Genomic DNA, 21,499 nt, shown 5'->3' with positions numbered 1-21,499 from the left:
GGCCAATTCTCAAAAAAACAAGGTTAGATTTCGTTTTCGAGTGAGTGTGAGTGACATGGGCTAGCCCACCAGATGCAGAATCAAAAACAGGCATTTCATTGCTAAGGATACCGCGCGGTCATCCTATTCAATCTGTATCTCTTCTCGTGTCAAATTTGTCCATTGTAAAACTAAACCTTCCAATGTATCCTCCATTGCCCTGTCAATAACCGAGGGCAGTGATATGTCTTCCTTTGCAGTCTTGGGCGTCGGGGTGGCGCCTAGGTTGACCTTGTCATATTCTGTGCTTTTTTCAAATTCACGGTAAGGAGACTTCATTCGACGACACTTATGACTCGAACCTTCTTCTTCCGATTTTCCATCTCCTCTTGCAGTATTCCCTACATCAGATACTGCAGGGCTGATCAAATCTTGATTATAAGGAGTGCGAGTGCGACCACGGGGCGCATCATCATTATCAGAGCAAGATCGGGACCGCTTACGGCTCACTTCTTCTTTTTTCTCTTTTTTCCAGAGCAGCTCGCGCTCCTCAGACCTTCTGCGAACTTTCTGTTGGGAGTACTTGTGTGCGGCATAGCCTAGGCCTGTGGCGCCGAGAGCTGCGGAGGATATTTCTCGTGAGCGACTGCGGTCTCCACGATCTGAACCCGATGAGCTGCTGTAGCGGCTGCGGGTTGGGCGTCTGCCGTAGGTGTCGGATGCATCATCAGACACGCCGGGGCTGACGGGCGGCCGGTAGTGCTTAGCGGGGATGCTGTCTGTGACGGGGTGGACCCCGTATTCGATCAGGCCGGCTGAGCTGCGGGATGGGTCGGGGTAAAACTGTGATGCAGCAGGGCTGCGAGACCTTGAGCGGTGTCCGCGGCTTATACCGTCCTTCTCATCTTCCTGGCTTTCGCTATCCTCCGAGAGGCCCGTGGCAGCAGCAGCAGTAGGAAATCCGGAACTAACAGTTGGAAGATCCTGTTTGAGTCGACTTTCGGAGCTAGTCCGTTCACCCACCCGAGAACGTGAGCGGCTGTGGGACCGGCTCTTGCGGTCTCCAGTATTTGCCTTGCTGCGCAATGCAGCCGTACCAGCAGCCATGGCCTGGGCGCCGAGACCCAGCTCGCGGAGAGTCTTCGCACGCGCGTGAGAGTGAGAGCGGCTACGGCTGCGACTCGGGCCACGGCCATGCCGGCTGTGGCGGTGTGAAGAGCGATCATATTCAAAGGAATAAGAACGGCGACGGCGTTGATTGCGGCGGTAATAGTCGCGGGCGTCCGACGTAGGATTGACAGCCACTGCACGGAGAGCACATGGCTCAATAATCTTACCAATGCGGCTGTCGCCCTGGCTGACTTCGCCATCTTTCTTGCTACGGCTGCGGAGAAATTCGGTCGCATCTGCATCTACCAATGCACGCTCTGCCATATGACGGCGGTGATGAGGATAGTCTTCATAGTGGCGGGTTTCCTTCGGGATGTAGGCCATACTGTCATCGCTGCTATAATCCTGGTCCAGCTTACGCCGGGAAGGACGGTCGTATTCACGGACTCGACGGTAGCGACGGTAGTAGCCCGGGTCCTCTTCGACATCAGAACGGCGAACGATATCGTAATCAGATTCACGGGGCCTGGAATAAGCATTTTGGGCTTCAGGAGTACGTAACGATTGTTCTCGAGTGGTGACAGTGACAGGTGCAGGGAAACAAGCATCCCTGAATTTGAAGAACGGGTCATCAAAAATTTGGGTCGCTGCACGACCATGAGTACGTTGGAATAGAACAGCCTCTGTTGTATGTACATTCACAACACCATTCCGGATTCTGAGATGTCGGCTCTCTTCCAGGCTATCTTGGCATGCGTCGATCTCATAGAGTAGCTTTTGGACGAGTGTGTGATACCTCCTTAGTTCCATTGAAAGAGGGGGCAACTGATTTTCAGTGTCAAAACTTCTTGATGACTCCTGACGAGAGCCATCATCGTCACAGATACTAAATGCTTGGATAGATCTGCTCAGTTGGTCGAATTTGGAAGTGTTCGCCTTCTTCTCTTCGAGGAGTGTGTGAATTAGATTTCTTTGGTCGATAAGAGTGGATTTTACTTTCCTCCTATTCAGAGTTAGAGTAAGGATTTGAAGATTCGAGTTAGACGTACCTGCGAAGCTCCCCCGCATACATGATAACATGTAACATCAGCAACGTGGTCGACTTGAGCCTCTCCAAATTGCTTTTGAGGACATCCAAGTTCGGACCGAGGAGTGCAACGGTTACTTTTCGGGCCCCACGAGTAAAGCAATTTTTTTGACCATCCTGATTATGTTTTTCGATTGCATTCTCAATTTGTTCGAAGACTGCTTTGCATTCCTGTAAGACTTCTTGTGCAATGCAAAAGGCCTGCTCTGAGCAAAGCTTCGCCTGGTCGTCCTGTTCGAGGGCTTTAGCAAGCTCGTTGAGAATGCTGCAGGTGAGTGACACGTCGCAGGGAAGATCTTGCATAGACTGGTTTGCGACCTTCACAGTCTGGTAAAATGTACAGAGCTTGACTGATAATTTAGCACCAACGTCCGCGATCTGGAGTATGCTGGCGACAACCCCAACAACCTCAAGCCCAGACATTGCGCAGTCAGACGCCACTGATAACTGTGTACAGAGTAGCTCTGCGTTTGAATGGAGATGGGGTTTTGTTGCAGTGTATGTTGCATTGTTTATGCTAGTAATATTAGATGGTGGCTGTGTGCAGATGCCAAGACGGCAAATGTTTTATGTGGATCGACTGGACACTCAGCTGAAAGGGTCAATGCCACGCGCGGCTTGAGGCTTCTCACCCTGTCTATAGCTCATTACACAGCTATCCATCGCCTATGACCTGCATTCCATATAAGTCTCTTCGACACATAGGTTAGTACATACGACCATAGGGTGTGGAAAACAGGGCTTCCCGTCCGCTCAGCCGTACTTAAGCCACACGCCGGTGAGTTAGTAGTTGGGTGGGTGACCACCAGCGAATCCTCACTGTTGTATGTTTTTTTGTCTTTTGTTTTCTTTTTCGACTAGAAAAGTCAAGATATGAACGTGTTAGAATGGAAATCAACTAGTTAGCGATCAAAGTAGTGCTACAGGTGTCCAGGCCTCTGTTTGCTTCCTAGCTAGCTATATTAGCTAGCTCCCATCTGTCACAGAATAGCATCTCTTCCTTTCTTCCCTTTCTCTCTCTCTGGCTATGCCAGATCAGTTGGGAAAGATATGTGGAAGTATCAAGACTGACAGCCTTAAGTGGTAAGGGAAAAGTGAAAGTAAGAGAAAAGCGAAAGTAAGAGAAAAGTGAAGGAAAGGCAAGCAAGATTTGAAAGCCAGCAATAAGTCTGGCAAACTAGGCAGGTTTCCATCGTTTAGGCTGCCAGCACTTTCTAGTTAGTTAGCAGTTTCTGGCCTTCTTTATCAGGCATTTCTCTTAGATTTCTTTTATAAGCCTTTCATAAAAAGGCTCATATTTTCTGCTTAGAAAAATCATAGCATTTTCCCTGATCGTTCTTGCCTTATCATAGATAGTACACTAAAGTCGGATCCAAATTGTCATTCAAATACTCCACCCAGTCGAAAGACGTTCCGTCTGTCGAAGCTGCTACCATTCCCTTGCGGGCAACTATGGACTGGCATGTCGCAGAATACTGCTTCAAAAATATACTATCGCGTAAATCCTCGTATATTTACAAACTTCGAGTATATTACTGAGCCCCTGTAAAATAGACTGTCCCAAATGTATAGAGCCCGTAGATTGGACAATACTGTGTAGAAGAATCTACTCTGGAAATTGAGAAGTTTTTGATTTACGGTACATGGAATATACCGAAAATTACTATAGTTTTTCCGTATCCCCATATGGTATGTATAGATCGGGCTGAAGCCATGGAAGCATATATCTTCCAAGGTTATTTTGGGCTCACTTAGTCTTGACGCTTCTCTGACTCTGCTCTCCATCTGCTCTCTTCCCTTTCACTCTTCAATAAAAAGATTCAGAGTTGATATTCCTTTCTGCCTCAAGTGCTCTTCACAACTCGACATCATGTCATCACCAATGCCGTCACCAATCCGCCTTTCCCCACAAATCAGCAACCTACAACAAAACTCTCCTTACCTCGACATTTACACAAACGCTCCTATTTCTCCGCTTCGAACCCAAGAAAACACCCAACATTTACGGCAAACTCTCCCTCTCTCTCACCCCGAGCCGAAACGCTGGGAAAGTCCCGGTGCCTGGGGAGCAAGACACATAAACGACTCGGCGCCTTTTACGCTCTGGGACGAAGTCAACCGCAAGTTCCACCATCCTACACGTGAGCAGTCCGCCTGGATCCGGAGAAAGTTCGGGGATGGAACATTGAGCCACAACGGATGGCTGATGCGCATCGAGACCGCCTCTCCACCACAGCCAATCCCATTCACACTTGGAGCGATGCCAGTTCTGTTCGTACCTCCTGGAGGCCCGTTCGAAGAACCTATCCCTTCCGCTCCGTATCCTAACCCTCGTCTTCCCGATCCGTGTCCGGGGGTTCACTGGCCGCGAATGGTCAACCCGACCAAAAGTCAGAGAACGCTGTTCTTGAGGCTATTTCGCAACTTGCTAACGTACGGGCTGCCATTTTTCTTCCGTTCTGGACAATCTTCGAGCTTGAGACAGGAGATGGCCGCAGCTACCCAGAACTCTCACTACCCGGTACCGTGGGAGGCAGAACAGCACTCTATCACCACCAGAATATCCCCTTCTTCAAAAGCATGCGGAGTCTTCCCCGCCCTCGGATCATTCAGCCATCCAAGGCATCCTCCCTTAGTCCTGCAGTACATGATACCGCAAACTACCTCAGACGATCGGCTCTGACGCCAGGATGCAGGGTCGAAAGTGGATTTGAGGTACCAAGCCCAGGATCGCAACCAACCCCCGCCGCAACCACATGTGGGGTCAAAATTCGCAATAACGGAGGAGAAGAAAGGCTGACCGTGGCTAACCATGAGTTTCTGTCCTCGAAAGATATCTACCACCCCCAGGTTAACGGGGGGGACCTGATCGGCCAGGTGGTCGATACCAGACCTGAGCTCGACGTAGCTCTCGTCAAACTTACACCCGCGGCCTCTTTTAGCTTCACCAACACCTGCTACTTCCAGGCTGAACCACGCACTCGCCTTTTAGAAAGCGCCCACATCGGCCAAGGATCATGGAGCGAAATTGATGGTATGAGTTCCGGGCTTTTCAGCATGATGAACACTGGGATTATGGAATTACGACCAATCCGTCCAGTCGGCCATCCCATGATTCCATTTTCACAATGGGATACCAGATTGGTCAATTTGGTTTTCGGAAATATTGAAGGCTTTGTCTCAGATGGTGTGTGCGGTGCCCCGATCGTTGAGGTTGAGTCAGGCGGTGTTGCTGGCTTTTTCCATTTGAGTGATGGCTCTTTTGCTACTAGTGCTGTTCTTGATGATCTGGTTGCTGAGGGCTGGGGCCTCGTGTGAACAAGGAACCTTAGCTATTTTCGCAAATGGTCGCGCATCTTCGGGTGGAGCTTCTCGCGGTTTCCTTCTGTTTTTCTTTTCTTTTCTTCTGTTTTCCGCTTTTCTCTTTTCCTGTGAGTCATGGGTCTTTTGCCTAAGGTGCATTTTTCGATGTGCTGGTTGCTGGGGGTTAGGGGTCTTCTGCTAAGGTGGTGATCAGTTAAACAGTATGATTTCCTCAAAGAAGTAAAATATTTACACTGCCGTCAAGTTCGTCATATACAATAGTCAACACACTCCAGGATCAACTAACCCACCCAATTTCCAGAATGACATTTCTTGAAGGGTATCCATTTTCCTCCGAAGACATAAAGAGTAAATAAATAGAGCTAGGAACAGAGCTGTCGTTCCTGGGAACGACAAAATCTGCTTCCCGTGCCATAGGAGCCACGCCGACCTCTAGTTCCTAGGAGTAAGCAGACTGTGCATGGGACCCGCATGAGATCTCTCTCCTGCGGGACTCAGTACTTCCCTACTCTTCGCCAAACCGGAAACGGCAAAACTAACTCGAAAAGGCAATTAACAGTCCTCAGTTTATTTACTTTGTGGTTTGTGGTGCAAGACTAAACGAAGGGATGGTGGGATGGTCTTAAGTATCGTCGATGGAGCAGCTTTGGCACAGAGTAAGGAGCCGATGAGGAAAATGACACTCGTGAGCAAGAAGATGATCTTAATTGAGAAATACTTCTACAGCTTCGCAAACCCCAATTGGAATGCGCAGGTGCAGAGTCGAAATGCAGATGAGTACCATCCCACATCAGCAATAATTCGGAAGTGGTTGGTGATGCTCGGCACAGCTGTCGCGACAATGTTGGCATCCTCCTAGAATCATTACCACACATAGTGTGCACCAAAACTTGGAGCCTGTTGGATACTTGGGTCCTGTTGAAGGGGCAGGTTGAATATGAAGAGGCTCAGTTCTTCGTTATTCGTTCCGCGGTTGCCCCGTGCGATGGCTGGAGTTGCTGGTTCTGTAAACTGGACAAGAGGATGGACGTTTTATGGTCGACTGGAAGCTCCTCTGTTGTAGTTGCCATCATATGAGACTAAGAATAATATGGGAAGGAAAGACAAGGGAGAGGGTCAACATTTGGCCGAGCTTAAAGTACCACATGCGATCAGCTGAAATATTCTCTGTTGTACAGTAGTAACGGGAGTACGGGTCGGCTCTGACGTTAACCTTGGAAGGTAAGGAGCGCTAGTCCATTTATGGCAAGTTTGCTTTTGCTCCCAAGGTTGCATTTTTATTTATCACCCAAACAAAGCCTTCGGTATTTACACCTGGACATATCCCGAGATCTTTTCTCCAACATACCTATAGCAGGCAGAGAGGGGGCTCCACCAAGATACTCTTTCTTTTGACTGGTTCTTGGTTCGTGTTACATTGGTTTCACGCCGTGGGGGGTCTTTCGGCCGAACCGGCAGTGTCTCGGAACCGACAATCGGCCCCGGCAGTTCTACTATCAACATACATAGGCACGATCGGCAGTCTCATCACTCCTTTTTAAACACTTCTTGATTCCCCGCAATACGCCCTCTCCCTGCAAGAGTCCTGGGTGATTCCATAACAGTGGACTACTTACTCACCTTTTTAGACAGCAACAGCATGAGCGAAACACGACTCAGAAGGCTGGATACAGACCCTCTCGAGTCAAACTATATACCTAGCCTTCAACAGACCACACCGGAGGTTCTGTGGGTTGGATGCTCCGATAGCAATTTCAAAGAATGCACCATGCTCAATATTCTTGATGACGAACTGCTGGTGCTCAGAAATATCGGCAATATGATAATTGATGGCGACCTGTCCTGCGATACTACTATAAAACATGCCGTCGTTGACCTTCAGGTTGTCCTCGATTCCAAAGCCATTGCTAGTTCGTCTGTCTTACCTCGTCCAGGTGAAACACATCGTCGTTTGCGGCCACTATGGGTGTCGCATTGTGAAAGCAACTGCGAGAGACGGTTTGAAAGACCCATGGTTAAGGTAAGTCTTCTGCCTACCTAGGTAGGAATTCCATGGCGTTAGTAATAATGGTGCTATAGCAAGCTCAATGCTCTCTATTCTGCACATGAAGATATAAATCAACTTCCAGTGTCGGAGCGGGATCGCGCTTTTATCGAGTTGAATGTCCTTGATCAAATTCGTTCTCTACGCAAACGTCCCGAAGTTGCCAATGGAATTGCGCTAGGGCGCTTACATATCCACGGGATAGTGTATGATTCGGAGGCCGAGACGGCCTATCGATTATCGGAAGGGCAGCGGAACGCCTAGAACAGGTGTCGAGGTAGCCTTGTCTTCCTCTATCTTCACCTCAGTGAACAGCTCAATTCATTTCATGGGCTTCATTCCAACTCTCTACAGCAGGACGGAGATTCTTCAATTCCGGATGATTTGGCTACTATGTGCATGTGGTGTCCACTGCGCGCAAAGAGGAAGAAACAAGAAGCTGAACTGATCGACAAAAGAAAAACTGACTATGACAGAGATCACTCACTGCCATGGAGACAGGGTCGAAATGGCCAAAAGATGCCTGGAAGATACAGCCTGAGCAACACACCGAATGCTTGAGTCGAGACTGGCAGTTGGCAACCGCGATTGTGAGCATTCAGTGTTCCGAGTTGGAACCCGGCGAGAGACAGTATATTTTCTGCACATTCGCCAGCTCCGCTTCAAAATCGACCTTGAGGTCTTTCAGCAGGCCGTCGCCTAGGTCGAAAACCCAACCATGAACGATGGGGTACTGGTTCTCCTGGTAGCTTTGCTGGACAGCCGCGGTTTTGATGATATTCCTACAGGATTCCATCACATTGAGTTCAATCAATCGATTGTATCTCGCGTGCTCTTCGGGTATCGCGTCGAGTTCCTTCTCATGCAAGCGATAAACGTCACGGATGTTCCGGAGCCATGGGTTAAGCAAACCCAGGTCAGCAGGGGTGAGGGCCGCCTTGACCCCTCCACAGTTGTAGTGGCCGCACACGATGATATGCTTGACCTTTAGGTGCCGCACAGCATAGTTGATCACCGACATGACATTGAGGTCGACATTGGGCACCAAATTGGCGATATTACGGTGGACGAACACTTCGCCGGCCTCCAGACCCATAATTTCGTTGGCGGGGACACGGCTGTCACTGCAGCCAATGTACCTGATTTGCTGTTAGACGAACTCCGATATGAAAAGTTTTGACGAGAACCAGGCCTTGGCTATGGTGCTTACAGATAGTCTGGCGATTGCCCAGCAGAGAGCTTGTCAAAAAAGGAGGCATCCGTCTGTTTCTTCGACGAGACCCATTTCTTGTTGTTTTGGAAGATATGGTCGAGCGACTGCCGGAGATACCGATTGATATTGGGTTTGGCCATCTTGTCACTTTGTAGAAAGTCTTGGCAAGTGTGAATAGCGATTTGAGGGTCTCTTCGTCTCACACAGAACAAGAGGCTGGATATTCCGAATCCGTTGGGACTTGTCGAGGGGTCGTGCTTAGATAAGCCCGTGCCAAGACCGGGATATTCCGCCTGAAAGTATGTACATGTAGCTCTGATGGTGACTGCATACAGCAAATGTCATTATTCCAAGAATTAGGCAATTACTTCCATTAACAATTGGTTCTTTTACTCGCAACAAGACTAGTCCCCGAATTATGTAGCGTTGTCACGTGTTTTTAGTAGTTTTTCGAGATATCTGGTTTTTAGATGTCTTATCTCTCCCCCACTCAGTTTAATATAGGGGAGATGGCAGAAAAAGGCGGGGGAAAGTGTCAACCTACGTAAGGGAATGTATGACCAGAGATAACCAGAGACTATTTCTCTAATTCTCTCTTCAAAGTGTACAATCCTACAAAGGCAGAAGCCTAACAGCCTCTCACAACCCAGTTTCAATTATCTCAGTTCGCATTGATCTCGTCTATCCTGACACCTCGAACGGTCTTATTTATTGCTGGAATTTTCGCTGACGGCTCGTGGGTATCCAGTTCCACGGGTCCTCCCTTCATCAAGCAAGTTATGCACCGTGACTCCGCCATTGAACCTGCCCACAGCCAGCATCATACCGCTCTACTCGCTGAAAGCCGCCGCGGTCACTAACCTGGTACCGCTGTCTTTCCACGTCGCACCGCCCCAGTGCTAGCCTATCAGCAGGTTTCGCACACCTCAGCACCCGGGTCGGAGCGGCACGCAAGAAGGTGGCAGTCGGCTGAAATGGCTAGGGGAAGAGATCGGCCCCGGGGCGCGCAGATTTGAGCTCATAACTCCGGAGCAGACCTGACTTTTTTTTTTTCCCTGGTGCCAGAGCACGACGAGCTGGCCCCAGGCTCACGCCACACGTCCGCCGTCCTACGATATCTGCAAAATGTTGGACGGGTAGCGGCTGGACGACGTCACGCGGAAGCTCTTAAGCAGCTCACCTGGGCTCGCGAGGGATGTGCTGACCATGCGGCGCACGCCATCGTTCGCGAGACTGAGGATGCGCATGAAGGCTAGCTGCGTGATATCCCCCAGACGGGCCCGGCAGACATGCCATCCGAGGGATACCGTCCATCTGCGCGTGGAAAATGGACACACTGGTCAGGTCACCCAAGTGCAGGCCAGCCAAAAGCGTCCCGTCGGGAGACCATGCCAGCGGTGTCTGGATCTAGATGGTGGACGGGTAGCGCTTGCGCTTCGTTTCGTGTAGGTCCACGACGTCGACACTGAGCGTGGAATCGAGGGCCTTACTCCCGTGGGCGAGGGTATTGTGATATCGTTGCCTGAATGCAGAAGACCAACATGATACATACTATGCATGCTATGCTAATTGTGTGACATGGGACATTGTTGGAATTTCGTCTTCATTTCTTCTTCATTTTCATGTGAGCGGTATGGGCAGGTTGTCTCTAACGAAACAAGACCCGGTTGTTCAAACCAGCACAGGAAGTTAACAGGATTAGCACAAGGCTGCTACCAATCCCAAAATACCACCGGCCAATGGGAAAAGCGAGCGAACCGTATTAAGACACGCCCATCTGTTCAGCAACGGGGCCAGTTGATTTTCCTCACTGGCCGGCTTTTCCGACGAGTCTTTCACATTCGCAAACTCGAATATGCTCGAGTTTGTTTGTACCATGAAAGCTAAGGTGTACGGAACGATACCAATATCGAGAATTGCAGCCCCCCAGTACAACCAACAACCCGACTTCAAAGCCAACCAAACAAAGCCCCCTGCTCCAAGGATGGCGAAAGGCGGCCCTAGTGAATGCCCCTTGTGATAAAATGTGGCCCATTGTTTTGCAGCTAAATGCTGGGAGGTTGAACAGGCCTCCAAGACTGCGGGCACTGCGCCCCAAGAGTAGGTGAATATTTCGCCTGTGTTATTAACGTGCTTAGTATCCTGCATTTTCTTTCTTCAAGATAGACACATACCTGACAGCCAAATGGACGACGAGACTGCAGCAATTTGTGCTAAATTATGAGAGTTCATGTTGGCGGTATAAAATCTTCCTTTGGTTCTCACAAAGGATACAACCGAATCGGACTTTATAGGGGGAAATAAGGCTTAAATGGTTGAATGTCGTTGCATCATCGGAAGCTGGTGGCTTTACATTTTCCGGGTGTCGGGTTTAGGACCGCGCCAAAGCCCGACGGATACGGAAGACGATCCCGCACGGTATCCTATTCGTAAAGAATGCTCAGACAATATTATTCGTATGTTGTAGATATGGGCAGGGGGTCGCCCATATCCCAGGTCTACTAGTGGTCATCCATACAGCTATTATACCAGGTGATATTCAAACACATAGTCTAGAATCACAAGGAACCGCGCTTCATCCATCGCGAGTGAAGGGAGCTGTTGCTGCGGGCTTGATGAGTAGTAGCCTGACTACCATTACTATAACTGAGATCAAACGCCCAGATAGCCTGGAAGCAATGCGTATCCACCTGGGATTTCTGGTTGTTGGCCTGGGCGTTGTACGAGCTGTTGGCCGGGAAAAGACCGATGATGTTGTAAAAGTAGGCCTTGCGAGGTGTCAGCATCTTATCGGCAACCAATTCAGGGCGTAGCAAAGAATTAATCATGAAACTCACGTCGACGGCAGTTTGCAAGATGCGAATTTCAGAGGGAACTCTGTTCTTGGTTGTTTGGTTGATGGATTTCAGCTGGGCTGCGCTGCTCGACAAGGCGTCCATGAGCTCGAGGAGGGATTGTACGAACTAGCGTTATTAAGTATAAATGACTGACTTATTTTTCGTCCTCAACCTACATTTGAGTATCCCTCATAGACGTCCTGCTCCTCCGCCTGGTCGGTAATGATTGGCGTGTTGGTCATAAATTTTACATTTGTTAGAACCACAGTGACCATCGTGTCTATCTCAGTGTAAATATCCTGGATTTTATCATCAGTCGTTTTATTCAAGCACCTTAAAAGACCCCACTTACCGGAATTGGACCAGCGTCGGCAGTGGAATTCACTACCAATACCAGCTCCTTAGCAGCGAATCCTTGGTGTGCTAGTTCATTGAGAGAGTTGGCGATTTCAGTGGTTGAAGCAGCGACTGCCCAGCGCGTGCTAAGGCAGAGAGCCACGACGAACGAGAGAAAAAAGCGATACATTGGATGAGAATGAGAGACTCGTAAATGCACGGCAAAAATGGAGTAAGAGAGTGGAATAAGAATGGACTAAAAGAATGTATGAGTATATTATCTTGAAAAGAGTGAAAATAACAACTCGAGTAGACGCATACGAAGAAAATAAGGACCATCACGATAACATATACGTTACTTATAAGAGGGCTTACTTCCCCTGACTAGGCCTAAAATGGATTGACACAATTATACGAGTTAGGCTAGACATGTTGATTCTCGGCTATTTAGACACGAACCAGCACACTATGGATTACGGACCTTGTACAGTAGTTTTTCTATACACTATATACAAATCGTAAACTTTGCCCCAGTAAATGCAGCCCGTAGTATAATTAATCCTTCAATCACAATACCTATGCCACGCAATATTCAGTTCACGTAAAATAGGAAAAAGAAAAGAAGAAAAGTAAAGAAGAAAAGTAAAGAAGAAAAGAAAACGCTAGTCAAGGTTGGAACGGCGATCAGGGTTTCGTGAGTTGTTCCTTGCGATAGAAGAAGATGCAGAGCACGTTGATGGATAACATGAAGAGCAGGCAGATCCAGAAGTCTGCCTTTTCCAAGCCGACTGCGATGCCAGCGGAGAAATCAGGGAAAACATCGCCAGGGCCTAACTTATTCGGTGCTGTCGCACGGGCGAGAATAGTCGCAATAGAACCGACCACCTGCGCGGCTAGAAGTGTGAAGGTGACATGGAATCGGGTCATTGTGTTGAGGAGGATCATTCCAAACCCTGTATTGTGAATCAGTTTGTGCTGCGTTTTGTGCTCTGCGAGAGGAAACCTACCGACACCCTGAAGGGAATCCAGAACTCCGAGCCAGAGCCATAGTGCTCTACCAAGGATAGCTCCGGCTACGGGACCACCGGCCCAGGGAATATATGTCGCTATATTCGAGGTTGCCCACAGGATCTGGGCCCATCGAGGAGCACCAAGACCGACGGCAAAGATCGGGATGAACCAGGCGTGCCTCTTGGAAAAGACGTGAAAGACCCGGAGAGCTGCCGCCCAGACGACAATGAAAAAGAGGAGGACAAGGAGTATGATTTGCCACACCTGTGCATGCTTGCTGGACCAGAGATAGAGCCAGTTTCGTCCGTAAGGTGCCGACAGCCAGTAGTTTGATATGAACACCATGTAGAAAAACCACTGCAGAATACAACATCAGAATCAAAATTAGCTTGAGGGGGAACTGGAAGAGACATACAAGAATTATGCGACGGCGGAAGAGGGATAGGTAGAATGTCGGCACTTGACCTGGTGCTTGTCTATAATATGCAGGAAGTCCAAAAAAGACCAGGGCCCCTATCAGCCACAGAAGAGAGGCAAGTCCGAGTCCGATCCCGAGCAAAGCGCGTGGATCGGTCATGGCAAGGCTGTATTGCGTGCTACCTTTTTGATTGATAGCAGCCATCCAGCTACCCCAGTACCAAAGGAAACTGATGAGCAACTGCTGGCTGCCCTGGATGACGGTGGCTCTATAAATCCAATACCTCAGAGGCGCTCCACCTGGACAAGAAAGTCAGATAACTTCCATACTTCCTAAAAGGGAAATGTTGCATACCTTCATCTCCAAAGTTGAGGGCGAAGAAAATCGAACCACTCGAAGATGCAAACGAATATAAGCCTGTTCCCACGTTCTGTAACCATGTTCGACTTGCGCTGTTGTGGATGGGACCGGCAAGACCGACAAACAAAAAGGCAAACCCGTATATCTGCGGCTAGTTAGTTACAACCTCGTAAGCCAGACAGAGGAACGTGAACGTACAAAGAAAGGAATCGTCAACACATAGACTGAGGGGACTAGACGGAAGACCATCCACCATACGATCGAAGAGGCAAGGTAGATGGATGCTAGAATGTATAGCTTTTCGGCTGTCTGCCCAATCTCACCGTTCAGGAGTGTGATCTGGTACGAATTCAAGGCGAGGATTTGGCCCTAAAGAATATACTGTCAACCTCTGCAACGAAAGCCTTTGGTAGGGTTCCAACTCACAATAGCGAGGAACATAGAATACACAGGCCAATCACCCAACTTCATCAACATAAAACGCTTCAAACCCGTGGGCGCAACGTAGTCATTTGGGAGAATGAACTGCCCGGCACTTGGGTCTTCACCTAGACCAGTAATTGGCGGGCTCTCTGGTCGACCGGTTTCACGAACCTTGATGCGAAGGACAGAGGGTGCAGGAGACGCCAAGGGGGACTTGCCCAGTTTAACGTTGCGGTATCGATTGAACCAGTCTTTTTGGCTCTTCTCGAGAAACTCTTCGATGCAGAGCTGATCGTCGGAGTTCTTGCCATTCAGACCCGCAAGCTTCTTCTCAAACTTATCCGCATACTCGTTATTCGCATCCGTGAAAAATGGATCAACTTTCTGGAGGTTGTAGTCTTGTTTCTCCTTTACTATCCCATCAACGCTGACCAGGCTCATCAGGGATACCCTTGCGTCTCTTCGGCCTAGCAGCCCGTCTTCTGATGGTGCACCGGGAACTGGTGTGCTGGCACCAGATCGAGCAAAATAAAAAGTAGGTGTCCCAAGTGGTGATGGACGAACACTGCCGTCCTCTTGGGTGGCCCCAGAAATGCGCTCGGAATCTTCTCCGTCGCTTACCGAAGAGTAAACTATTCGTGAATCTGCGAGAGGGTCGGAAGGCAAGGGTCTGCGTCTTGGGTCGATGTCAGAATCGGGCTCGTTGTCGGACATGTTTAGATTGGAAGACGGATTTGTGGGCGGGAGAACGTGGTCAAAACCTGGTCGAGGTACAAACACTCTATCAGACGTAATCGGCCTGCTCGACGGGACAGACGCGGTGGAGCTGCGTGATCGGCTCTGTTCGCGGCTGTCTTTTGGGCTCGACGAGATTTTGCGAATGCTTTCTGGGACAAGGGTGCTGTTATAGGAAATCCTCCATGAACTGCGATCGTGACGTTTAGAGTACTTGACGTGCTTTTCGATTGAGGTGGCTTGTAGGATTTCCAGATTCTCAACCCACTGTGCTACGGGGAAGCGCTGCTTGCTGGATCGTGCACGCATGAGCGCTCGTGTCTCCTGGGGCGATTTCAGAGCGTCGTTAATGGCCATCTTGAACTGTTGGATAAGATGTTTGGTTGTCATAGACTCGCTAGAATGGGTTAGTCTGAACATTTCGCGAGAGAAGTAAACTCACATTGTAAACCACCATCCTGGCATCTGACCAAGGCCACCAACACTAAAGAAACATAGGTTAGCACTGGTGGTAGACTAAAGCCAGGTCAGTCATACCGTGATCCCACGCCCAACGCTCCTTTCCGTCCGAATTCAACAGCCACCAGACCAAACGGTTCATCACGCGAAGGAATCAAGGCAAATTCAGCGCCACTGAAAATGAAGGGCGGTAGAGGAGTAAACTCTGGTTTGGAATAGACTCGCCCAGGATAGAGCTCTGCGAGTCGATTCAGTTTCAACGCGGCAAATCTGCCAAAGAGATCAATGACTGGACCAATGCACATCAACTGGACCTTTGGGTGAGCGTTCAGAATGGAGGGGAAGATGTCCGCAATCAGATCAACGCCCTTCTGCATAGACCAACGACCGACAAACACAAACAACTCGGCCTCTGGGTCAACTTTGAGCCCTGCCCATTCTTGCGCTTGTCTCTTGAATGCGGCACGACTAGCTTCAAACTCTGCGTCGATGATAACTTCTTCGAGATTGTTATTTGCGTTATGATCCCACTCGGCGATGTCAGATGGATCGGGGTTTGGCAGCGCTTCAATGTTCTTCAGACCCCAGAAAATAGGATATCTGGCGTACGATCTCTTGCCATATTTCTTGGAGACACCGACGGCTCCGAATCCGTTTTGGTGAATTTTCAGATAGTTGGCAGCTCCATGAAGAAGGTTAAACACTTCACCGAACTGTACATACTTCTTCACCAGTGCATGGTCAAGGTTATAGACACTGCAAACCTCTCGATTTTGCTGTGGGGTTTTCATTGGCCAGAGTCCTTGGAATTCAGCATTATGCAGCGACAGGCAGCATGGAATCGTGTGAGGTAGAAGATAGAGAGGGGCAGCGGCGCCATGGTAATCATTGATGTGATAGAGGTCGATAGTCGGGAATCTCCTGATAGCTTCGGCGATACATTGGTTCCAACTAGAGTAGAATATAGCCGAATCCAGGTCATCCATGCGAGCAGGGTACGGCTCTGATTTGGACTGAGCTCGGAACACAGGCGCATCTAGCAAGACGTACGTGATGTTTTGCAGCCGATGATATTGGACATCCACTTGGTAGTTATTCCCAAGAACGGTGATCACCATCGGCTCACCAGGATCGTCCTTAGGGTAGTCAACGCCTCCAACACAAGGGACCACCCATATAAGATCCTGGTGGGTCAGATGTTTTCCCATCAGCTGGGCCATCACACCTAGTCCGCCGATTTTGATCTTAATGCCCCAATCTTCAATATCGTATTCCATCGTTGCGATGAGCACGGTTCGTCGGCGGGTGTTTGCCGTGGCACCCACGACGCCTCCACTCTCAGATGGTAACGGGTCCACATTGGTTAGAGCAAGTCCGGGATTGGATTCCTTGTCATTAGTTCGATGGGCCACCTTCTGAAAGACGTTCACTAGTGGAGCGAAGCTTGATCTTTTCTCGGTGACACCAATTTGGTTGAATTTGACCTGGTAAAATGCCTTCAGGTAAACATAAACCGCACCGACAGCGGTGATGACAGGCACAATTGCTAGCACGATAAAGATGGCCAGCTGAACCCGCCTGGATCCTGTGGGCGTAGCGTAGACCTTAAGATCGCCGTCACCCACTGACAGCTTGAAGGAAAGATAGGGCGAAGGGGGTGGGATGGTGACGTTGAATACATTGCTCAGCAGCGTGATTGGAGGGACTTGATCCAGAACGTTGTCTCCATTGATGTCCCCAAATACCTGTGTTTGATCGGGCAGGCCGTCTTCGTTTAAACCCCATGCACTGAATGCGACCTGCACGGGCCATTCGCCCATGAAGTGGATTTCCCATAGGCCAGTGACGTTGCTAAGAGCCATTTTGTTGGAATAGCCAGCGTCATATCCGAACTGGTTGAATTCGCCTTCGATGAAGAGGTTTGGGAAACGACGTGGGGGCTTGTATTCCCATTGCGTGTCTCCATGCTGCCAGTGAGCACTACTTCCGGTCAACTTGCTCCAGTATTGGGTAAGGATGTGTTCTCCTTCCCAGGCCTGACTTTCTATGCCGCTCCAGCTTTTGCCAGGGATAGACGTGTTGAAGCCGGTGTATGTCATCCAGGCACTGAATGTAGCTCCGAAATCCAACGAGTATCGCCACATGTCTGCACCAGGAGCCTGTGGCATTACTGACAAGGGCTCAGTCTCAGATGACGGGTTGTCGAATAGGAGCGTTCTGCTGTAGTTGGCCAACTGTGGCCAGACCATCGGGTTGTTCATCTGTCCGATACGGAAAAGAAAGTGGTCGACGGACTACGCGGCTCAATTAGTGTTGTGACTTTTTCGACCTTTATAGCGAGAAATGTACTCACACCTGTGGATTGATTTCCATCTGCTGTTGTCACGTTGCTAAGTGTGACTCTGTGAACCCCTGGAAAGACGTTGCCCAAATCTACCTCGTAGCTGAAAACGCTAGTGAGTGCCCCCGGCCATGTCGCAACATCAGTCTCTTCAACGGATTTACAAGAAACTGAAGTCGTGTCAAGCTGTGGGCTCTCATCGTCAAGCGCTTTGGACGTGATCGTCAGCGAGTTGGTGATATCCCTGCAATCCATGTTCTGAGAGAATTCGAAGCCAATTCGTATCGTCTCCCCACTTGTTCCTTGGGACACAAGTCGAGCATCATGCCCTGGGGAAAAGCGTGTTATATATGGGGAGGGCTGCACGAATTTATCCTTCGGAACAAAGGCTTTGAACCCCCAGGCCGGCATAGTAAGGTTGGGATAGCACCCGTTGGGAATGTCAGACCCTTCGAATCTACTCATTGTCAGTAACAGGAAGCAATTTCAGGACAGTAACCATACCCAAGCGCAATCGAGCTGTTGGCCAGGGTCGATTCCTCGAACGGTGGGAAAAGGTTTTTGACCGTTGTTCCCATGGGAAATGGCGAGATCAAAGCGTCCTTGCTGCTGCAGTTGAACTGGTGTTCGACAGCTTTGTCGTCATTAGAATACAACAGCCAGACGCTCTGATTCCCCTGGCCTTGGCCATCGAAATTCTGCGCATCCGCGAAACGTGATCTCATAACACTCCACATCCCAGTCTCAGTCGGTGTCCCCTTACTGCCTGGAAGGTAAATGTCCCGCGTGTGATTTGACAATTGCTGCAGATACCAGCCATCATTCAGAGCGGGATAGTTTTGACGCATCTCAAACATCATCTTGATGAGGCCCCGCACTGGGTGAGAAGGATCACGGTGATCGAGACTGACGGAATCATCTTCACATCCGGTTAGGGAGCGGTCGAACGGGAAATCAACGTATTTCGATGACCCCAGCTTATAGCATCCGTGCAGCTGCCATGCCTGAGCAGATGACATGGGTGCACGACCAAAGATATAGTTGTCAGCCTGGTTGTCCAGTACGTAAAAAGCCTGTTCTTCGCCCCAGGAGAGGACGGGGATTCCCGGCATGAGCAACGAAGCGATGTACAGAGCCAAATTCTGCTTTTGGGTCCCGTTTTTGATCCCTGGCCACCTGAAGACATCATGATTCGTGGCACCAAAGAGGTGACGAGGATCGAACTTACCGGTGTTCGTGTTCACCATATCGTTGGTCGCCACAAGACCATTCCAGGTCTCCACAAAGTTGACTGGCGGGTCGCCTTCGGCAGTGTAGGTACCGTCTAGTCTGAACGATGCGATGTTAGTTTAAGTAAACTGTAAATGCTGAGGGGGAGAAACCAACCCTAGAAATCGGCTCAGACCACGATATAACGTGTAGTGGAACGCCACCCCGTCCAACGCGGACCTCTCCGCAGGTCTCAAGAACAGATCCTCATTTGACTCGTCTGTCTCGTTTGTCATCATAAACGCTTCCGTCATATTGGATTTGGTTTGATTTGTCTGTTGGCCGCGACCGATATAAAGCGAGCCAAAAGAGTTTCCAGACACAATCTCTCCGGGGATGTAGAAGTTTTCCTTTCCCACCTGCTTGGCGCAATCCCGCATATACTCGGACCATTCTCCAAGAGAGTCAAGGGTGACTTGTAGAGCCTTGTCAACGCGGTATCCGTCAATATCAAGCATGGTGATGGTTAGACACGAAAAGTGTTTGATCTTGGCCAGCACGTCCGGCCGCCATTCGCGTAGACGGTCCTGCACAAATGCGAATTTGGATATCTGCCGTTCCCATTCGGTGTAGTTTCCAAAGGAGGCAACTTCTCCATACTGTAGATGTCAGCCATGCTCAATATTGAAAGAAATGAATGTTACCTGATCGAATTCACTATTCCGACATGAAGGACCAAGGGGTGTGGTAGCCAAACCGATAGCGTCGTCATCCCAGAAGCGAGGATACTCCCAAGGACATTCACTCTCAACTTCATTTCCAGGCTGAAAGTCCCAGTATCGACGGTCGTACTTCCACACATAGTCGTACTCATTGGGATTGATCGGCGCAGACTCGTTCAAGAAACCCTGAAAACCGATAAGATCGCCCATTCTATCCACCATCAGCAGACGACATAGGAGGTTGCGCAGGTGGATCTCACATACGTTGAAAAGGTATTATCAAAAAGAACATAGATCCCGCGTCGATGCGCCTCAGATATCATTGTACGCCAGTCCTCGATCGTACCAAGGTGATGGTCCAGCAGAGTCAGGTCAAGCGGAGAGTATCCATCCGCCCCCCAGGGGAAGTTGATGTACGGTGTCCCAGCGAGATAAACGCCCTGGATATGGTCAATATATTCTTCACATCCAGTCTTCCTGAAGCAACAGACGTACCTTGATCCCCATGCCCTGAAGATAATCAAACGTATCAACCAACCCAAGGACGTCGCCGCCATGGCGGAACTCGTTGGAGGTCAAGATATGTTCCCACTGTGTGCCATTTGCATTATCGTTACTCGGATCACCATTTACAAACCTGTCGAGGAATATTGTGTAAAAGGGAATCGCCAGTTCTCTGGCGAGGGGTTGTATATGTGGCCACCCCACTGACCTGAGTAGTCGAGGGGGTGTGTCGCTGTCTGGTTTTGATTGAGATTCCAGTTTACTTCCTCTGGAAGATATGGCAGGGATTGTGCAATGCGTATAGATATTGCAACAATGGCAAGGTAGTACTTGATGGAAGTGAGCCACTTCATTCCGCACAGTAGATGCCACTATGGTGACATTCACAGAAACCGCTGTTCGAGCCTCAACTGCAAGAAGACAACCTCAGAGTGCATACCCGTAAGAAAGGGATAACTCATAGAAACAGAGGCACTGAACGATTCATAGAGCACAGATGCGCAAAAGAAACAAGCATATAAAAGATAATGAATACTCCGGAGCTGTCCAATGCAATCATTGCTTATTAGTGCGATAATACCAATCACTGTTTTGCAAACCAGTATAGACGCAGGGGTCAGGCGAACCGTTGGGAACCCGAGCCAGCCTTGCTGTACAGCCTCAATCCACCGCAAAGCATCTCCATACTCACGCTAAGCGGTTGAGCGGGTCTAAATTTGGATGATGGATCTCAAGCAGCCATACACCATATTTGGTGTGCGCATTGTTCGGGCATCTAGACCAAGCCAGATGATGTCTCATACAAGTGGAGGCAATCTGACATGCATCGGTATAGGACCTTCGGATATACTCCGGACGACTGTTCCAAAAAGAGTCATACCGGGGAGGAAATCATCGATCATAAAGCGTAAATTATGCAAGATCGGGTATCCCGTCTGATAGAAGATAGAACACGTCGTACCTGATACAGGACGGACCTATGAGAAAGGGTTAGAGGTGAGGGGTGCTCGTTTGCGTGCCGTTCCTGTCTCGTATTGCCTTACGCTTTTGTTCGCGGCCACTCCGTCCCTGCTCCTTATCTGACCACATGGAGCAGAGCCCTGTCATCTGTGGATCCCCATGTGGACCTGATCAAGGAAGCTGACGGAAAAACCAATCACCACCCAATGGTTACTGTAATTGTCCAAGAAATCATGCCAGATTGCAGTCAACCATGCGGCTCTTCCACGAGGCCAGCTCACCAAAATAACATGGATAAGGGCTGTCAACTAAACTAGCGGATCCCCAAGAAGAGTCACTCACGGACCAATCAGAGCCCTGCCATCTGCCATCGGGCTCCAACAGTGCTCTCCATTGGAATGGAATGGTTCGAGGGCTGCGGATCGGG

General features: G+C 49.4%; 8 protein-coding genes across 8 annotated transcripts; 3 read left to right on the top strand and 5 right to left on the bottom strand.

Annotated features, from left to right (window-relative positions):
• Nucleotides 1-123: 123 nt before the first annotated feature.
• On the bottom strand, nt 124-2,599 carry N7525_007643 (DUF3824 domain-containing protein; the record flags this gene model as incomplete). The annotated part of the gene is made up of 2 exons (XM_002568049.1): nt 124-2,092; nt 2,139-2,599. The coding sequence occupies 2 exons, from the start codon at nt 2,597-2,599 to the stop codon at nt 124-126; spliced, it is 2,430 nt and encodes an 809-aa protein (XP_002568095.1).
• Nucleotides 2,600-4,046: 1,447 nt separating this feature from the next.
• N7525_007642 (uncharacterized protein) lies at nt 4,047-5,494 on the top strand (the record flags this gene model as incomplete). The annotated part of the gene is made up of 2 exons (XM_061214166.1): nt 4,047-4,566; nt 4,662-5,494. 2 exons carry the CDS (start codon nt 4,047-4,049, stop codon nt 5,492-5,494), a joined length of 1,353 nt encoding a protein of 450 aa, XP_061068597.1.
• Nucleotides 5,495-6,176: 682 nt separating this feature from the next.
• On the top strand, nt 6,177-6,359 carry N7525_007641 (uncharacterized protein; the record flags this gene model as incomplete). Its single annotated transcript, XM_061214165.1, has 1 exon — nt 6,177-6,359. One exon carries the CDS (start codon nt 6,177-6,179, stop codon nt 6,357-6,359), a length of 183 nt encoding a protein of 60 aa, XP_061068596.1.
• Nucleotides 6,360-7,362: 1,003 nt separating this feature from the next.
• On the top strand, nt 7,363-7,808 carry N7525_007640 (putative carbonate dehydratase; the record flags this gene model as incomplete). The annotated part of the gene is made up of 2 exons (XM_061214164.1): nt 7,363-7,520; nt 7,580-7,808. 2 exons carry the CDS (start codon nt 7,363-7,365, stop codon nt 7,806-7,808), a joined length of 387 nt encoding a protein of 128 aa, XP_061068595.1.
• A 334-nt stretch (nt 7,809-8,142) lies between these two features.
• On the bottom strand, nt 8,143-8,897 carry N7525_007639 (carbonic anhydrase; the record flags this gene model as incomplete). Its single annotated transcript, XM_002568046.1, has 2 exons — nt 8,143-8,683; nt 8,755-8,897. The coding sequence occupies 2 exons, from the start codon at nt 8,895-8,897 to the stop codon at nt 8,143-8,145; spliced, it is 684 nt and encodes a 227-aa protein (XP_002568092.1).
• Nucleotides 8,898-9,866: 969 nt separating this feature from the next.
• On the bottom strand, nt 9,867-10,989 carry N7525_007638 (anthrone oxygenase family protein; the record flags this gene model as incomplete). Its single annotated transcript, XM_002568045.2, is given in 4 exon segments — nt 9,867-10,093; nt 10,107-10,164; nt 10,474-10,874; nt 10,932-10,989. The coding sequence occupies 4 exon segments, from the start codon at nt 10,987-10,989 to the stop codon at nt 9,867-9,869; spliced, it is 744 nt and encodes a 247-aa protein (XP_002568091.2).
• A 326-nt stretch (nt 10,990-11,315) lies between these two features.
• On the bottom strand, nt 11,316-12,120 carry N7525_007637 (uncharacterized protein; the record flags this gene model as incomplete). The annotated part of the gene is made up of 3 exons (XM_061214163.1): nt 11,316-11,720; nt 11,771-11,893; nt 11,947-12,120. The coding sequence occupies 3 exons, from the start codon at nt 12,118-12,120 to the stop codon at nt 11,316-11,318; spliced, it is 702 nt and encodes a 233-aa protein (XP_061068594.1).
• A 494-nt stretch (nt 12,121-12,614) lies between these two features.
• On the bottom strand, nt 12,615-20,465 carry N7525_007636 (uncharacterized protein; the record flags this gene model as incomplete). The annotated part of the gene is made up of 15 exons (XM_061214162.1): nt 12,615-12,883; nt 12,938-13,298; nt 13,357-13,658; nt 13,714-13,864; nt 13,918-14,088; nt 14,146-15,274; nt 15,320-15,361; nt 15,415-17,630; nt 17,690-18,134; nt 18,182-19,006; nt 19,064-19,545; nt 19,591-19,819; nt 19,873-20,048; nt 20,104-20,282; nt 20,321-20,465. 15 exons carry the CDS (start codon nt 20,463-20,465, stop codon nt 12,615-12,617), a joined length of 7,122 nt encoding a protein of 2,373 aa, XP_061068593.1.
• Between the last annotated feature and the right edge of the window lie 1,034 nt (nt 20,466-21,499).

Source organism: Penicillium rubens, assembly GCF_028828025.1.
Source record: "Penicillium rubens strain IBT 27055 chromosome Unknown utg000003l_segment0_segment0, whole genome shotgun sequence".
Lineage (NCBI taxonomy): Eukaryota > Fungi > Ascomycota > Eurotiomycetes > Eurotiales > Aspergillaceae > Penicillium > Penicillium rubens.
This window is presented reverse-complemented; position numbering and strand designations above follow the sequence as displayed.